The following is a 19,075-nucleotide window of genomic DNA, read 5'->3' on the forward strand; positions in this document are numbered from 1 at the left end:
CAGCGTCGTTCAATGAAAACAGTCCAATCTAACAGACGCCACTTAAGAGAAAGAAATAACTGGAGGAAAGCAATACCTTTATCAACAAAGCTCAAGTACAGAGTGATTTTCTGTTCCCAGGCACTTGATGGGAGCTCTTGACCACTGAGTGATGTATAGGCATTTATGGCCTCTTCGGTGGATGAATATGTGACAAATGAATAGGGCTTGTTTGGAGGCATTATTAGAGATTCTACAAATCCACATCTCTGCAGGACGTCCACTAGCTGCTGTCTGCTCACTCCATTTCCCAGACCGCCATTGGCCACGACTAGACTCTACAATGAAGGAGAAGAAATTATGGATTTCATTGAAAAGAATAACTTCCAACATTTTCTATGCTTAAAGAGTAACTCCAGGCACCTCCTCTTCATCTGGTGCCCCCGAGGAAAGCCGCTTTCCCTGGGGGGGGGGGGGGGGAGCACCCGTGCGGGCTCGCTCCCGCGTCTATTGACACAGACAGCGGAACTCGGCCCCGCCCCCTGTCACTGGCTATGATTGACAGCAGTGGGAGGGAGCCAATGACTCCTGCTGCTAGAAATCTGTCCAAAGAGGAGAGAGAGACAGTGGCTGGAGCCGCTGCACTCGTGCGCATCGTTAGATCAGATTGGGCTCAGATAAGAAAGGTGGGGGGGGGGGGGGGTCTGGGGGGGAGCTGCAGCACTGGTTTTTGTCCTTAATGTATAGAATGCATTAAGGTGAAAAACCTTGAGGCTTTACAACCACTTTAATCTAATAGTAGTGGTTTCATAATTATCAATCAACTGCTGCACTTGCAGGGCACTAATGAGGAAAATTGCTGGATCTGCATCCCTTTAGATGATATTTACTATTGGGAGTATCTCACCAAAAATGACATTTTGTTATAGGAGATGCCTAAAATCTGACTTGTATCTTAGTGTAGACTTCTGGGAAAATCATAAAGCCAATCACACAAGCAGGAAATTATGTTTCTGGGGGGCGTTCTGTGTACAGAACACCTCCAGGCAGCCACATTCCATTGCAATTTACAGAAAATTACAGAGCTGCAGATTGAAAAGGAAATGTCATTTTTTTAAAAACATTAAATTACAATATGACTTGTGCCGCAATTGTATATGCTATATTATTGCTCCCCCCCCCCCCCACAAAAGTGGAGTTACCCTTTAAAGAGAAACTGTCACTTTGTCCATTTAGGGCAAAATATCAGTGTCTACAGACAGCTTCCCCCCCCCCACCATCCTTAGACATGAATACTTACTGAGCCATGCTTCTCTGCACTACTGAAACCCACAGTAACAGAGTGGAGCTTCCAGGCATGAGATTGCATATGACCTCCCCCCTGTAACAGTGTTTGGGCCACCCCTCTTTCGAAGCTCTGATGCCTTACAGTAACTCAAATAGGTTGAGATGCTGCATCGAGGAGGTAGTGAGGAAACAAACATGTCTGGACGGGTGGGCTATCAGCAGACACAGTCAACTAGGCTCGGTTCGCACTGCTGTGACCCCAAAATCGTCAACTTTTCATTGCGACTTTGGCCAATCATAACAATACAGAGGGGGACTACTAAAACTAATGCATACAGAATCTGGTGCAGCTGTGCACAGTAACTAATCAGCTTCTAGGTTTTATTGTTAAAGGATACGTTCACCTTTCTGAACATGTTACACCTTTATTTAGGGAGTAACATGTAACATCTTCAGCATCTGACCCTTCTCCCCCCTTGTGACAGCGAACCAGGGATCCTCTTTGCGCACTCGCTGTCACAATTCAAGGAGAGCACGGTCCTGTGGGGCACCGCCCACGCGGAAGTTTGCGGCAGTTGACTTGTAGTTCCCAATTAACTACCAGGGCACTGTTGAGCATTATAGGTAGCTCATTGAGCTACATCCTGTTCTTGTGTAACTGTCTGCCCTTATGAGGTACGGGCAGATAGCTACACAGAAAGTCTGCAGGAACGTGGCATTACACCCACGTTCTGCTGATCGTGGGTGCAATGTTTTACAGGCTCCTAACAAAAAAAAAAAAAAAATGCATATTTTTTACCTGCAAAAAAAAATTAAAGTTACATACCGGTAACGTCTTTTCCTGTAGTCTTTCAGGACAGCCACAATAGAGAGATAGTCTCCTCCCCTTCCTCTGGAAACACTGCGCCAGCCCATAAATTCTCTCCTCCCCTGCCGGACCTCAGTTCTTTCAAGGAGTACCTCCGGCCAGCTGGGGAGACACAAGAACACATTAATAACATACCAATCAATATCATTACCATATTGCGTTCTGGTCTTTAATAAGACCCCCCCAAGCTTAGGGTGGGTAACTAGGGCTGTCCTGAAAGACTACAGGAAAAGACGTTACCGGTACGTAACTTTAATTTTCCCTTTTCGTCATTTCAGGACAGCCACAATAGAGAGGATAATCGAGCACTTACCAATTAGGGTGGGACTACAGCTTGCAGAACTTTTCGCCCAAAAGCCTGCTCACCTGCCGCCACCAAGTCCACTCTGTAATGTCTAACGAAAGTGGAGTAGCTGGACCAGGTTGCTGCCTTGCATATTTGCTCTGGCGTTGCTCCAGCCTCCTCTGCCTGGGAAGTTGCCACTGCTCTGGTGGAGTGTGCCTTTATGCCTCTAGGGATCTCCTTCCCTGCTAAAGAATATACCTATCCCATGATTAAGCTACAGATGTAGCGAAACATGTCGGGGGCGTGGCCGAGCGGAGAATAATTACTACACACTAGGTGACAGGAGCAAGCGATCTGTGAGGTTAGCCTAACAGGGGAGACGGAGGATCCGGTGGACAAGCGAGCGAGGAGAGGGTGAGAGAATCTTCTGACACGCCAGCTGTTACAGGGTCCGCCGTGACCGCATACCCCCTAGGGAGGCTTGTCCAGATCGCTGTGTTGATATTTCAGTGTGCTGATTGCCGTGGAGTTGTGCTGTGCTTTTATATTTTTATACAATGTGAGTGCATCTTTTGAAGTGTTATTTGAAGTGTGTGTCATTAAAAGTTGTTACGTTATCACACTATTGGGAGTTTTCTCATTCTTATATGGAGGAAATCTCTGGATGGAATAAACCTAACCCCTGCTGGTAGCCTGGATACTCCTATGCTTGTTAGCCTCATACGAGAGTGGAGGCAGAGAGAGCTGGTGAGAGACTGTCTATTGGGAGAGGGAGCACGGAACACAGAGGTGTGGTGGAAGGTTCCATTTAATATCAAGAAACACTGAGGATTTGCTGTGGCACAGTTGTTGTGTTTTATTGAACCACTATCACGGACTTTTTTCACACATTTGTGTGTATTCATCATAGACTTTATGCATTAGTCACTTTTATTAATGTATATGGTGTCATTATTTTATTATTTGAAGAAGGAGTCACACATTTAATTTGTTATCATCAACACTTAGTCACTTTAGGTATTGTATTTATTTAATGCATTTATTTGATTTATTTATGCATATATAATTTTTTTTGATTTTTTGATTTTTTTGCACCTGAAATAATGTGCTCATTAGATTAGTTAGTTTTTTTGCACTGGATATACAGGTAAAAGCCAGTAAATTAGAATATTTTGAAAAACTTGATTTATTTCAGTAATTGCATTCAAAAGGTGTAACTTGTACATTATATTTATTCATTGCACACAGACTGATGCATTCAAATGTTTATTTCATTTAATTTTGATGATTTGAAGTGGCAACAAATGAAAATCCAAAATTCCGTGAGTCACAAAATTAGAATATTACTTAAGGCTAATACAAAAAAGGGATTTTTTAGAAATGTTGGCCAACTGAAAAGTATGAAAATGAAAAATATGAGCATGTACAATACTCAATACTTGGTTGGAGCTCCTTTTGCCTCAATTACTGCATTAATGCGGCGTGGCATGGAGTCGATGAGTTTCTGGCACTGCTCAGGTGTTATGAGAGCCCAGGTTGCTCTGATAGTGGCCTTCAACTCTTCTGCGTTGTTGGGTCTGGCATTCTGCATCTTCCTTTTCACAATACCCCACAGATTTTCTATGGGGCTAAGGTCAGGGGAGTTGGCTGGCCAATTTAGAACAGAAATACCATGGTCCGTAAACCAGGCACGGGTAGATTTTGCGCTGTGTGCAGGCGCCAAGTCCTGTTGGAACCTGAAATCTCCATCTCCATAGAGCAGGTCAGCAGCAGGAAGCATGAAGTGCTCTAAAACTTGCTGGTAGACGGCTGCGTTGACCCTGGATCTCAGGAAACAGAGTGGACCGACACCAGCAGATGACATGGCACCCCAAACCATCACTGATGGTGGAAACTTTACACTAGACTTCAGGCAACGTGGATCCTGTGCCTCTCCTGTCTTCCTCCAGACTCTGGGACCTCGATTTCCAAAGGAAATGCAAAATTTGCTTTCGTCAGAAAACATGACTTTGGACCACTCAGCAGCAGTCCAGCTCTTTTTTTCCTTAGCCCAGGTGAGACGGTTTTTGCGCTGTTTCTTGGTCAACAGTGGCTTGACACGAGGTATGCGGCAGTTGAAACCCATGTCTTTCAAGCGTCTCTTGGTGGTGGATCTTGAAGCACTGACTCCAGCAGCTGTCCACTCCTTGTGAATCTCCCCCACATTTTTGAATGGGTTTTTTTTCACAATCTTGACTAGGGCGCGGTGATCCCTATCGCTTGTACACTTTTTCTGACCACAGTTTTTCCTTCCCTTTGCCTCTCTATTAATGTGTTTGGACACAGAGCTCTGAGAACAGCCAGCCTCTTCAGCAATAACCTTTTGTGTCTTTCCCTCCTTGTGCAATGTGTCGATGGTCGCCTTTTGGACAGCTGTCAAATCTGAAGTCTTCCCCATGTTTGTGTAGGCTTCAGAACTGGACTGAGAGACCATTTAAAGCCCTTTGCAGGTGTTTTGAGTTAATCAGCTGATTAGTTTGTGGCACCAGGTGTCTTCAAAATTTAACCCTTACACAATATTCTAATTTTGTGACACACGGAATTTTGGATTTTCATTTGTTGCCACTTCAAATCATCAAAATTAAATGAAATAAACATTTGAATGCATCAGTCTGTGTGCAATGAATAAATATAATGTACAAGTTACACCTTTTGAATGCAATTACTGAAATAAATCAAGTTTTTCAAAATATTCTAATTTACTGGCTTTTACCTGTAGTGTCAACATATGTGTGTTTAGGATAGCGCCACAATTTTTGATTCTTCACGTGGGTGTGGTACACCATTAGCACGTCACAAGATTTGAAAATACATGTTATAAAGAATATGCCTGCCCAATAGCTAATCTAAGCCACCTGGCAATCGTGCGTCGGGACGCTCTGAGACCCTTTCTGGCCCCAGAAAACAAAATAAATAGAGAATCAGACTTCCTTATTGTTTTAGTCATCTCTAGGTATTGTAGGATACACCTCCTTACATCTAAAAAATGAAATTTTAGTTCCCTTTCACCTGAAGGATTGGGACAAAACGAGGGTAGGATTATTTCCTGGCTTCTGTGAAAGCCTGACGCCACTTTAGGCAAAAAAGCTGAATCAGTCTTAAGGACTATCCTGTCTGGCAAAATAACACAAAAAGGAGGTCTAATTGATAACGCCTCAATTTCGCTGTCCCTCCTGGCAGTTGTCACTGCTACTAAAAATACTGTTTTTAGGGTAAGCTCCCTTAACAGGCACTTGTCCAATGGCTCAAAGGGACTTCCCGTAAGGCTCTGTAAAACCAGAGATAGGTCCCACCCAGGAAAGGGAGGACCCCTGGTAGGTCTCTGTCTTGACAGTGCCTTAAAGAATCTGACCACCCATGGATTGGTAGCCAGAGACTTCTCCAGATAAGCACTGAGTGCTGAAACCTGACTTTTAAGGGTACCTACAGATAAACCCTTGTCCGCTCCACACTGCAGAAACTCCAACACAGCTACGGGACTCTGCACCGAGAAGGAGTTTTCTATGCACCATTTGTTGAAAAGGAGCCAGACCTTTTTGTAAATCCTACGCGTCTCCTTTTTCCTACTGTCGAGGAGGGTAGAGATTAAGCTCTCCGAAAACCCCTTGGATCTTAATATACCCTCCTCAGTAGCCAGGCCGCTAATTTCCACTGCTGCACCTGTGGGCAGAGGACTGGACCCTGCGACAGAAGATCCTTTCGAGGTGGAAGGAAAAGGGGCGGCTCCGCTGCTAACTGACTGAGGATTGAAAACCATGCCCTTTTCGGCCAATGTGGAGCTACTAGAATGAGAGAGGTGCTCTCTAGTTGAAACTTCCTCAGAACCGCCGGTAACAGCACCGGAGGAGGGAAGGCGTAGCATGTCCTGAAATGCCAATTCTGAGACAATGCGTCCACCCCCAGTGCTCCTTCCCCTGCATTTAGGGAGTAAAACCAGGGGGTTTTCGCGTTGTCTTTTGAAGCGAAAAGATCCACTTCCGGGGGTCCCCATTTCTTGGATATGAGATTGAAGACCTCCTGGTTGAGGGCCCAATCTCCTTCCTTTAGACTCCTCCGGCTGAGGAAATCTGCGATTATATTCCTCTCCCCTCTCAAAAAAACCGCTGAGAGTGAGAGGGTGTTGGACTCGGCCCAGCTTAGAATATCTTTTGCTAGGGCCAACAGACTTCCGCTCCTGGTGCCTCCCTGCTTGTTTATATAGGCCACGGTGGATGAGTTGTCCGACCGTACCTGTACATGGTGGCCCTGGAGTTCCTTTTTGAAAAATCTGAGGGCTAGGCCTACTGCCCTCAGCTCTTTCCAGTTGGAAGACCTTTGCAGTTCGTCGCCCTTCCATGTGCCCTGCGCTAGAAGGGATCCCAAATGTGCCCCCCAGCCTTTGCCACTTGCGTCCGTGGTTACGATCTGCGGGACTGGGATAAGCCACAGACGTCCCTGTGACAAGTTCACTTCCTTCCTCCACCACCAAAGAGATCTTTTTATTTGATGGGGAACCTGTACTAAGGTGTCTAGATCCCTCTGACTGTGGTCCCATACTCTTAGTACATATGACTGCAGGGGACGAAAATGTAATCCTGCCCACTGCACCGCTGGAAGAGTAGACGTTAGAAGGCCTAACGTTGACATTATGGACCTTTTTGACACCAGATGGTTGCACTGGAGGGAGAAAACTGCTCTGTCCAGCTTTAGAATCTTTTCCCTTGGAAGGAAAACTCTCAAAAGCGTAGTGTCCAGCAGGTATCCCAGGTACACAATGCGCTGTGAGGGAATGAGACTGGACTTTTCTAAGTTCAGCAGCCACCCCAACCCTGTTAGTACCCGCTTTGTAAGATCGAGGTCCTTGATCAACTGTTCTGGGGATACTGCAAATAGGAGCAGGTCGTCCAGATAGGCTATGACTGACACCCCCTGGAGTCGCAGGAAGGCCAACGCCTCTGCCAGTACCTTTGTGAATATGCGGGGCGAGGAGGATAGCCCGAAAGGCAGTGCTTGAAACTGTAGATGCAGTATTGTACCTTTCAGGTCTATTGCTAACCGGAGAAACTTCTGGGAGGTTTCTGCGATAGGGACGTGTAAATATGCGTCTCTGAGGTCCAGAGACACCATGTAACCGTTGTGTGGCAGCAGGGCCCTGACCGTAAAAATTGACTCCATGCGGAATCTTTTGTAGCAAATTGACCTGTTTAAGGGTTTTAAATTCAGAATCAACCTGAATTTCCCTGAGGGTTTTTTCACCACAAATACGTGGGAATAGAACCCCTCTCCTTCCTGTCCCTTTGGTACTCTGTGAACTACGTTCTGAATCTCCAGTTCCTTCAGGGCATCTACCAAAGCTTCGGCCCTTGCTGTGCAGGTGGAAAGCTGCGTAACAAGGAACCTTTGCGGGGGGGGGCTTTGAGAATTCCAAGAGATACCCCCTTCTTATGACCCCCAGGATAAATCGATTGGGTGAGAGGGTCTCCCACTGTGGAAGGAAGGCCCCCAATCTTCCTCCCACCGTGCCTAGAGAGTCATTGATCTTTGCGGGCTTTCTCAGGAGGGCGAAAAATCGCCCCTCCTCTGCCCTTGCCTCTTTGGCCCCAAGTTTTCTTCCCTCGTTTGGGAGATTCCTTGCCTTTTTTCGGACGAAACCCCTTCCTTGCCTGAGCTGGGGCTTTCCGTTTAAGCGGAAAGGACTTCTTTTTGTCCGCTGTACGGTCTAAGACCGTCTCTAACCCAGGGCCAAAGAGTAGATCACCTGTCAGGGGTATCCCGCACAATTTGACTTTAGAAGCGGTGTCCCCCGGCCAAGTTTTCAGCCAGAGCGCTCTTCTGGCCGAATTTGCCAGCGCCGCTGATCTGGCCGACATACGGACTGACTCTGCCGAGGCGTCTGCAATGTATGCGATTCCTCGCAGAATCGTGGGGAACGAAGCTAGGATAGTTTCCTTGGCTGTGCCAGCTTCAATATGCTCCTGAATCTGGAAAAGCCAATGTTCTAAATTGCGGGCTACCACAGTAACAGCCATTTCTGGCTTTAAATTACCCACAGTTGAATCCCACGTCTTTTTTAGAAGTGAGTCTATCCTCTTGTCCATGACATCCGACAAGGCCCCCATATCCTCGAATGCCAGGTCTGTGTGTCTAGAGACCTGAGAGAAGGCGGTGTCCAATTTGGGATTTTTATTCCAAATGGACCCTGGATCCTCTGAAAATGGGAACCTTCTTTTAAGGGAGCTAGAAAAAAAGGGTTTCCTCTCAGGATCCTGCCACTCCTTTTTAATCGTTTCCACCAGAACTTCATGTACTGGAAAAACTTTTCTTTTTTGATCTCCCAAGCCCTTATACATAAGGTCATGGAGGGATAGGGGTTTCTTATCCTCGTGTATACCGAGGGTTGTATATATTGCCCCTAAGAGGTCTTCCACCTCATCCAGGGACAATTTATACCTGGAGATTTTCCTGGACTCCCCGTCCTGGTCTTCCCCTTCGGACTCCTCATGGGAGTCAGACGTGCCACTGTCCGGTTGCCTCAGCTCCACCCCGGAAGGGCCTGACATTTCCTCTGCCATAACTAAATTAGAAGATCTGGCAGGTGCAGAGCCCTGAGCATGAGGCGGGGTTGTATCCTGCTGAATGGGTTTAGAGGGAAGCTGAAACGTCTCAAAAAAACGTTTTAAAGGATGAAAAGGTGGATGACAGCTCCTTCACAGAAGCTGCCAAACCAGACTGCTGTTCAGATTCCCTTTCCTTAACCAGGGAGTCTATGCATTCTTTACACAAAACCTTAGTCCATGCTTCCCCTAAACGGTCTCTGCAAGAGGCACACTTCCTTTTAGAGACATGAGTGGACTTTGTTTTTTCTGTAGATTTCTGAAATTACATACAAAAACCACATATTACATTCAGCATGTTTAAGTGGAAACAACCCTGGGAGTGTACCAGAACCACCTTAAGGGAACTGCGCACACCCCCCCACCCCCTGACCACCCAGGGGGTCTGCCCCCCCTCTAAGTAAGGAACCATACATGAGGAGGAGCAATCCTTAGATAGAGAGGACCCTTCCCCAGGGAACTCTTACCTTTGGAAGGCTGGAGATAGCGTCCGTATGAGTTGCAGCATCTGCCTCAGACATGACTGCAGGTGGTTGCCTGTGTAGAGTCTCACACTGTCTCCACGTGTAGCGACTCACTCCAGCCTGAGCCCGGCCCCCTATCAGCACCGCGACCCGGAACCGGAAGTCGCGGGTCAAAGGGAAAGCGTCTCCCCCCCCCCCACCCCACCGGAAATGACGTCACCCGTCGTCCGGCCCGCTGGTTCCAAATTTTGCGGCCTGTACAGAGTACAGGGAGAGCGGACAGTCTCCATGCTGCGGCCCTGTGGACGCGATAGGGGTCCCCCACGACCTGATGCCGCGCTCAGCAAGGAAGGGGTGGCTTCAGCTGCGGTAAGCACCGCCATTCTTTATCCTGGAAGCCCCTGCTTCCCTAGGGATGTTTCTTTAAAAAGAAAAGCCACAGTCTCCCTGACTGCACCCGGCCTGGTTCCTCTGCACAGTGTCTCCCCACCGGAGGAAACACTAATAACTGAGGTCCGGCAGGGGAGGAGAGAATTTATGGGCTGGCGCAGTGTTTCCAGAGGAAGGGGAGGAGACTATCTCTCTATTGTGGCTGTCCTGAAATGACGAAAAGGGAAAATATGCATTTTTTTTTTGCAAAGCTTAATTGAACAAGCTCATCTTAGACACTGATTGTTTACTAGGCACAGCTGCACCAGATTCTGTGTGCACCAGTTTTAGTAAATCTCCCCCAAAGTGTGACAAGATTTCTTTTCTTTCTACACAGATTTCCTTTTTACTTTGTTTCCCTATGTTGTATGATGCTTAGCAGTCACCCTGGCTAGGTGGACAATGTGCTTTGGGAGGTGATTTTGAGCTGCAGGGATGGGCTAGGCCACAAGTACATGGCAGCAATAGGCCTGGAAAGGGAAGAATGGCTGGTATCTATTACCTTTGTAATATTCTTTATTAACCAATTTGCGACCGCAATACATAAATATATGTTGCAGTTTGCCAGTGGTTTACCGAGATTATCGCTGAAGATATCAGCCAAAACCCCGGTACTGTTTTTTTCTCGTGAAACTGGTCAGAATGGCCCAACAGCCGCTGGAATGGTTTCCAAAGCAGCAAGAGGGGACGTCCCCCTCCCACCGCTGTGTCTCAAGCTTACCGTTTCCACTGGTTCGCTTTAGAAATGATCTTGCGATGCGGCTATCTGCTCCCATAGGCGATCAAAGGGTTAACACTCTTTGATCGCCTCTATGGCCTTGGAGGACCGGAGTGACGTCATGACATCACTTCCAGTCCAGGCTGGAAGAAATTTTTTTTATAGCAAAGGATCAAAAAAAAAAAAAAAAAAATTATATATATTTTTTTTTTTTTCTGGCATCCTTATTTCTATTACAAGGGATGTTCACATTCCTTGTAATAGGAATAAAAGTAATCAAAAAGGAGCAGTGTAAAAGTAAAATAAAAAATAATAATAAAAAAATGTAAAGCGACCCCATCCCCAGTGCTTGAGAGCAGAAGCGAACACATACTTAAGTCACCCACGCATATGTAAACGGTATTTTAACTACACGTGTGAGGTATCACCGCAAACATTACAGCGAGAACAATAATTCTAGCACTAGACCTCCTCTGTAACTCTAAACAGTTAACCTAAAAGGTATTTGAAGTGTATGGAGATTTTTAAGTACCGTAGTTTGTCACCATTCCACGAGCATGCGCAAATGTTAAACTGTGACATGTTAGGTATCTATTTACTCGGCGTAACAACATTTTTCACATTATACAAATAAAAAAAAAAAAAAAAAAAGGGGTATATATTGTGTTTTGTTTTTTTTAATTAATTAAAGTGTATTTTTTTCCAAAAAATTGTGTTTGCAAAACTGCTGTGCAAATACTGTGTGACATAAAGAAATTAATCCCTAGGGTATCGGCTAAAAAAAAATGTATAATGTTTGGGGGTTATAAGTAATTTTCTAGCAAACAATACTGATTTAAACTTGCAAACAAAAAGTGCCAGAAAAAGCCTGGTCTGCAAGTGGTTAAACAAAAGAACAAGGAGAGAGGCGCCTCTGGGTGCAGACGTTTTTCAACTTTAATTGACATACAGATGTCGACTCACATTTAGCCAGTACAATATAGGCATTACGATTTCCCAGCAGGTATAGTCATTGTGACAGTCCTGGTGACGCTCCTGTAGTCCTGCTTCCTTGGTTCCACACGAGCTGGTGTAGTCAGAGAGGAGTCCGCCGCTTATGGATGGAGAGCCGGCTATGGAGGACAGACTCAGACCGAGGCCTAAATGTGAGTCGACGCCTGTATGTCAATTAAAGTTTTTAAAAAACCATCTGCACCCAGAGGTGCCTCTCTCCTTGTTCTTTTGCAGCTTCTCGGAACATGGTTTCTGTTCCCATATGATGGCAGGCCTGAATGTTTCAGACTTTTAACCCCTCCTAATCTTTGTGCACATGGACTAAATAGACTGCGCATTCCTTTACAGATTTCTTGTTGTTATTGGGTACTTTATGGTTTTAAATCTTTGCGCCTATACTTGTATTTTTTTTCTTTTTTTGTAATTTTTTGCAAGTGTTTAAACCCATCTTCTTTTTTTTCCTAAAGTGCGATTGCCAAGAAACACATATATGTAATTAATTTGTTAAGACAGGAAAAGAATTTCTCTACAAGTCCCTGACCCTTAGAATATAACTGAACAGAATTTTTTATTTTAATTTGTATAGGACGGGGAGGGGTTGGAACCACTGTCAGGTTTTTATTGCTGTCTGTCTGTTAGGGAGGCTCAATCTCTCCAGCTGTCCAATGTTACCAGGAATGAGGGCTGGTTCACACCAGGTGTGGTGGGACTGCGTTGGGCGGCTATTCCAGCGCAGTCCCTTTGCATGGATAGGGCAAAATGCTGTGTCCAATGTGTCGGATTCACACCACTGTGTAGCACGATGCACGGAAAAAAGTATGCATGCAGTACTTTTTGTCAGTGCAGCGCAGTACGAGGCAATGCACTGCCTTGCACTGTGTGGCCCACAATCGAACTTTATGAGATGCCTGCGTGACATCTCAATAAAGCTCATTTGAAAAAAAAAAAAATAAATAAAAACAAACAGCCTCTGCACTGTAGTTCAGCAGCTAATGTGCAGTGCGGTCCACCTGAGCTCAGCACAGTGATGAAGTGCTGAGCTTGGCGGATCACACTGTTTCCTTTTCTTTTTTTTTAAATTAACTTTATTGCCCCCAGAACAGGACTAGTAAATGTTTCCACTTAATACAGGCACCTGTTCCACTGACAAAAGTGGATTTCCCTCACATTGCAAAGATATCCTCTCACTTCCTGTGTAATCTAGAGAACAGGAACTGAAGGCAAATATCTCTAATAAAAGATACAGATGGGAAAAAATGCACCAGTTTTAACCCTATTCCATCAAAAATAATACAAAGTTGTAAAATATTGCAGCTTACCAATCAGATGTGGTGGCTGCATTTGTTTTCATTTTTTTTTTTTTGGCTTTCCTTCTGTTTTTACCTGGTGATCAGACAAGTAACACTTCTTGTATTAGAGTGCCCCCACTCTGGACGAGGGAGCAGAGGGGGCACCTTTGGACAGCAGCATTGGGAGTCTGAGGGGAAGGGAGTGTTAGATGTACTAGCAGATTTAGATACACTAACAACATTGAACCCTATCTCCCACTCACACTTCAGTTACAAGAGCAGTTTTTTTTTTTTGGGGGGGGGGATAAAGGTTTTACAAAAATACATAAAAGCTGACCATTGGAAGCATCCCCGTCAGTGATAAATGGTATGTCTCCTCGCTCTAACTGCTATATCTGCAGAACAGCTTGTTCTGTTGAAAAACAACAGATTTACTGGCTGGATCACTTGGTGAAAATAAAGGAAAAATACAGCTGAAAAAAACTAAATGCAGCCATCACATGTAAGAATTGGTAAGCTGCAATATAATGTTTGCTTTTTGGGTTAAATTGCACTTTAAAGTGGTATTTTTTTTTTGTACAAAGTGACATCTAAAAAGTAGTACGATTTATAGTAATATCAGAAATTAAAGTGGTATTTTAATGCATTTCTTTTTTGTTAGAAAAAAAAAATACCACTTTAATTTCTAACATTACTATAAACCTTACTACTTTTAGATGTCACTTTGTACAAAGACACGCTGATCATTAGGGGGCACAGAACACTACAGAGTGCTACTCCCTCCCAGGCATGAAGGTGGTGTCTGGTTTATTTGTCGAATACCTTGGAAGGATGGGAGACCGTCTCTATGCCTTCATGTTTTAGAAGAATATTCTTGGCCTTTGCTTGCTTTCTATGTTGCTTCTTCTCCTCTTTGCTGTGTTTTCTGTTATTCATGTGCTCCAATCTTTGTTCTGATGGTGAAGACTGAAAAAGAGAAAATAAAGATATGTATTCAAAACAGGGCAATCACTAGTGAGGTCAGACTTATTGATTATGGAAAATCGCTATAAACACAGTACAAGAAAAACCCACAGCAACCAATCAGAAGTAAGTTTTACTGGTGTGAATTCTATACGCTGAAAGCTAATTGGTTGACTAGGTTGCCACAGTTTGCAACACATTACTGAATGTAACCTCGGTATGTGGGGAAACTGTTGATATTATCCAGATCACTGCTAAGGTTTTAGTAGGATTCTATTGTCTGTATTTTGCTTTTGGTTGCTTGCCTGAGTGTTGGAGGATTACCCATTGCAGTCAGTAGGGCAGCAGTACAAAGTGGGAGGCTGCCAGGGAAACTTCATAGAGCTAGGATGTAAAATGTTAGCACTTTACTGCACAATTCACTCTCTAAGGGCCCCTTCACACTGGGGCGGGGGCGCTGCTATTGTAAGCGGCGCTTTACCGTCGGTATTCGGCCGCTAGCGGGGCGATTTTACCCCCCACTAGCGGCCGAGAAAGGGTTAAAAACCACCGCAAAGCGCCTCTGCTGAGGTGCTTTGTCGGTGGTATAGCCACGATGTCCCATTGATTTCAATGGGCAGGAGCGGTGAAGGAGCGGTGTACACTCTGGAGACAAAGCAGCGGCACTTTCAGGTCGGTTTGCAGGCGCTATTATGAGCGCAATAGCGCCTGCAAACCGCCTCAGTGTGAAAGGGCCCTAAAAGTCAAGAACGTGAATGTGACCCCAAAATTAAACTGCCCAAAAGATTTGGCTGTAAAAGAAGAATGTAAATATTTCCAGCAGCGCGCTCTGCCAAACACCTTCCTTTGAAATCTGGTTCACACATATGTGATGAAGGAACCAGTGCGATTCAGTTCCCGCACCGCATCAACACCACCCCCCACCCCACCCCCGCAGGCGGTTCACACTGCCCTCTGAGAACCACTGCGGGTGTCAATAAAAAGTTAATGAAACCCCCTAGATCGGTTCGCAGATCACAGCGTGAACTCGGACAGGAATCGGATCGCATGGGTGATGTGATCCGATTCCAGTGCGGGAAGAAAAAAAAAGGTTCCTGCACTATTTTTTCATGAAAATCCAATGCGAGTTCAGCCATACAGCCATACAGCCGACATCACATATGTGTGAGCCCAGGCTTAAGAAGTCAACAGTTCAGTTTGTACAGATCTCCTATTATCCCAGTTGCATTCAGTGTTTTCTCCCACTGACCGGGGCAGGATTAATCAAAATAAGCAGATCCTAAAGGCGCCACTTGCGCATGCACAGTGGGTGCCCGGCTGTGAAGCCACAGCCAGGCGCCCACACTTACAATGGCGGCGCCGCCGAGCGGAGGGGGGGGGCTAGCGGGGCTTCGATCCCCCGCACACCGCTAGACCCTGGGACAGGTAAGTGTCCAATTATTAAAAGTCAGGAGCTGCAGTATTTGTTGCTGATTTTTATTTTTTTTTTTATTTTTAAGCAGAACACCGCTTTAACTGACAATTGAGCAGTCATGCAACACTGTACACAAATTACATTCATATAATTTGTTTCACACATATAGAGCTTTATTTTGGTGGTAATTGATCACTGCTGGGTTTATTATAAAAATAGAACAAAAGATTTGAAAAAAAAAACCCACATATTTTTTACTTTCTACTTTAAAACATATTAAAAAAAACAAAACTAATTTCTTCATAAATTTAGACCAAAATGTATTCTGCCAAAGGTCTTTGGTAAAAAAAAATCCCAATAAGTGTATATTAATTGGTTTATTTGAAAGGTATATCATCTACAAACTATGGTATATATTTATTTTTTATACCAGTAATGGCAGTGATCAGTGACTTAACAGGGACTATGATAGTGCGGCACTCAGTCAATCTGACACTAACTGCCACAAATACAGTGATCAGTGCTAATATACACTGACACTGCCTGGGAAGGGGTTAACATCTAGGGCGATCAAGGGGTTGTGAGCCTAACAATGTGTGCTGCTTTTTACTAGAGAGCTTTGCAGGGAAAACAAAGCAAGCATTCGTTCCCTCTGTACAGAGCCCTGTGTTGATTGTCAACACAGGGCTCTGGGCTGTGATTCGACCAATCCGATTCAGCAAGTCCCGGCCATGAATCATTGGTGGGGATCTGTTGACAAACTCCTGCTCAAATCACAAACAGGAAGTGACGTAAAGGTGCGTTGCTGTGCCTGTAGGAGCCGCCAGCAAGCGTTTAAAAAGGTGGCCATACACTAGTAGAACTTCAGTCAAAATGTTTTTGTTTTAAGAACGTTGGTTGGATTTTCCAGCCATTAACAGGGTCAAACCTACAGTATGTTTCATTTGTTTACCATCATGATGAGAAAATTTGAAGGAGCATGATGGAAAAAAAAAATTTAAATGAACAAATTACAACAGGAAATGTAGTTTTGGTTGGGAAATTACATTAATTCCAAAATCAAATGTTAAAATTTTGAAGTACTTTCAAATGATATTTGTCAAGTCATCGAACATACTGAGAATTTTTGGACAAATGTACAGTTGTGCTCGTAAGTTTACATACCCTGGCAGAATTTATGATTTCTTGGCCATTTTTCAGAGAATATGAATAACACAAAAACTTTTCTTTCACTCATAATTGTGTTTACTCTTTTTAAGTCATAATCGCAACAGAAACGACCCTGATCAAAAGTTTACATACCCCAGTTCCTAATACCGTGTATTGCACCCTTTAACATCAATGACAGCTTGAAGTCTTTTGTGGTATTTGTGGATGAGGCTCTTTATCTTCTCAGATGGTAAAGCTGCCCATTCCTCTTGGCAAAAAGCCTCCAGTTCCTGTAAATTCCTTTTGCTGCACGTTTGAGATCTCCCCAGAGTGGCTCAATGATATTGAGGTCAGGAGACTGAGATGGCCACTCCAGAACCTTCACTTTATTCTGCTGTAGCCAATGACAGGTCGACTTGTCCTTGTGTTTTGGATCATTGTCATGTTGGAATGTCCAAGTAAGTCCCATGCGCAGCTTCCTGGCCGACGAATGCAAATGTTCCTCCAGTATTTTTTGATAACATACTGCATTCATCTTGCCATCAATTTTGACCAAATTTCCTGTGTCTTTGTAGCTCACACATCCCCAAAACATCAGCGATCCACCTCCGTGTTTCACAGTAGGAATGGTGTACCTTTCATCATAGGCCTTGTTGACTCCTCTCCAAATGTAGTGTTTGTGGTTGTGGCCAAAAAGCTACATTTTGGTCTCATCACTCCAAATGACTTTGTGCCAGAAGACTTGAGGCTTGGCTCTGTACTGTTTGGTGTATTGTAAGCGGGATACTTTGTGACATTTGCCTAGTAATGGCTTTCTTCTGGCAACTCGACCATGCAGCTCATCTTTCGTCAAGTGCCTCCTTATTGTGCATCTTGAAACAGCCACACCACATGTTTTCAGAGAGTCCTGTATTTCACCTGAAGTTATTTGTGGGTTTTTCTTTGCATCCCGAACAATTTTCCTGACAGTTGTGGCTGAAATTTTAGTTGGTCTACCTGACCGTGGTTTGGTTTCAATAGAACCCCTCATTTTCCACTTCTTGATTTGAGTTTGAACACTGCCGATTGGCATTCTCAATTCCTTGGATATGTTTTTTTATCCCTTTCCTGTCTTATACAGTTCAACTACCTTTTCCCGCAGATCCTTTGACAATTCTTTTGCTTTCCCCAAGACTCAGAATCCAGTGGATGGAAGATGCAAGGATCTGTCAGGAGTCCAGAAACACATTGACCTTTTATATACACACACAATAATTACAAGCAAACAGATCACAGATGAGGATGATTACCCTTTAATAACCATTCACCCTCTGTGTCAACTTGTGTGCATGTTATCAGACCAAAATCACCAGGGTATGTAAACTTTTGATCGGGGTCATTTGGGTAGTTTCTGTTGCCATTATGATTTAAAAAGAGTAAACACAGTTGATTGATAATAAATGCATAAAAATTATTGCGGCGCTGAAAAGTTCAAAATGAAATTGAAGAGTGGGAGGAATCCAATCACCAAATATATTGTGCAGATGTAGAAAGAGTCACTCGTCACCACGTGGTAATGTAGTCTGCTTACCAGAAGGTATTAAGGATTAGGCATAGATGATAAATTCTCAATAGCATCCAGCAAATCCAGCCCACTGGAACCCCTCATCAGACCACAACATCCGTGGGATTTCCTTCACATATAAACATCTCCCAATGGTCACTTCAGAATAAGGCATTCAGGCATGTAGTCATCATATATCCGAAAAAAGAAAATGAAGGACCCATAGTGAAGCCCGTAATGATAGATAAAAAAAACCTTTTAATGTAGTAACTTATAGTTGAAGCTTAAAACAGCACGCATCAATGATAGGAACAACCGGCTGCAGCAATCAGCGTACGGATGTCAGCCTGCCTTAGGCGAATTTTTACTTGTTTTTTTGCCATGATTCATAATAAATGGCTTCAAACAAACACTAACCATGAGTGAAAGAAATGTTTTGTGTTATTCATATTCTCTGAAAAATGGCCAAGAAATCATAAATTCTGCCAGGGTATGCAAACTTATGAGCACAACTGTATGTACGCGGTGTATGGCCAGCTTTAAACAAAGTGCACCTATTATTTTCCCTGAGCTCATCTTCCCCCTCTACAGATGTGTGATTACCAAAACCGATATCCAAAGACTTGGTTTATTTACCTCCTACACCACAATACCGCTCTCTCATGACCCCCTGCAGATTTCAGTGGACTTGTCTACCTTTGTCTCTCAGCTGGGAGTATACAGCAAAATAATTATTTTTCATTATTATTTATCAAGGAAGTAATTTCTAAATAAAAGGTCTCATTTGCTTGATTGTAATCAATGCCCAATCTGCTACATAAACAAAATGAAAAAGTTTTTATGTAATATAGTTGTGGGGTCTGGCCTCAGACTGACCTGGAAAGGTTTATATATTTTGAAATTTCTATTTCACAGCACTTGTTGAAACTTAAAGCTGATCACTGTTGTAGTGAAGTTTAAAATGATACTAAAGCTATTTATTTTTAAATAACAAACATATTATACTTCCTTGCTCTGTGCAATAGTTGCACAGAGCAGCCCCAATCCTCCTCTTCTTGGGT

At 44.0% G+C, this 19,075-nt stretch overlaps 1 protein-coding gene across 1 annotated transcript in view; it reads right to left on the reverse strand.

Moving 5' to 3' along the window:
• Positions 1 to 19,075, reverse strand: part of ALKBH8 (alkB homolog 8, tRNA methyltransferase) — an 88,430-nt gene that overhangs the window by 62,684 nt on the left and 6,671 nt on the right. The window contains exons 2-3 of the mRNA XM_073613130.1: positions 13,768 to 13,911; positions 77 to 317 (exon numbers count right to left, since the gene is read on the reverse strand). Of these exons, the coding sequence (XP_073469231.1) occupies positions 77 to 317; positions 13,768 to 13,911 (385 nt within the window). The remainder of the gene's footprint in view (positions 1 to 76; positions 318 to 13,767; positions 13,912 to 19,075) is intronic.

This window comes from Aquarana catesbeiana, linkage group LG02, assembly GCF_042186555.1.
Source record: "Aquarana catesbeiana isolate 2022-GZ linkage group LG02, ASM4218655v1, whole genome shotgun sequence".
Lineage (NCBI taxonomy): Eukaryota > Metazoa > Chordata > Amphibia > Anura > Ranidae > Aquarana > Aquarana catesbeiana.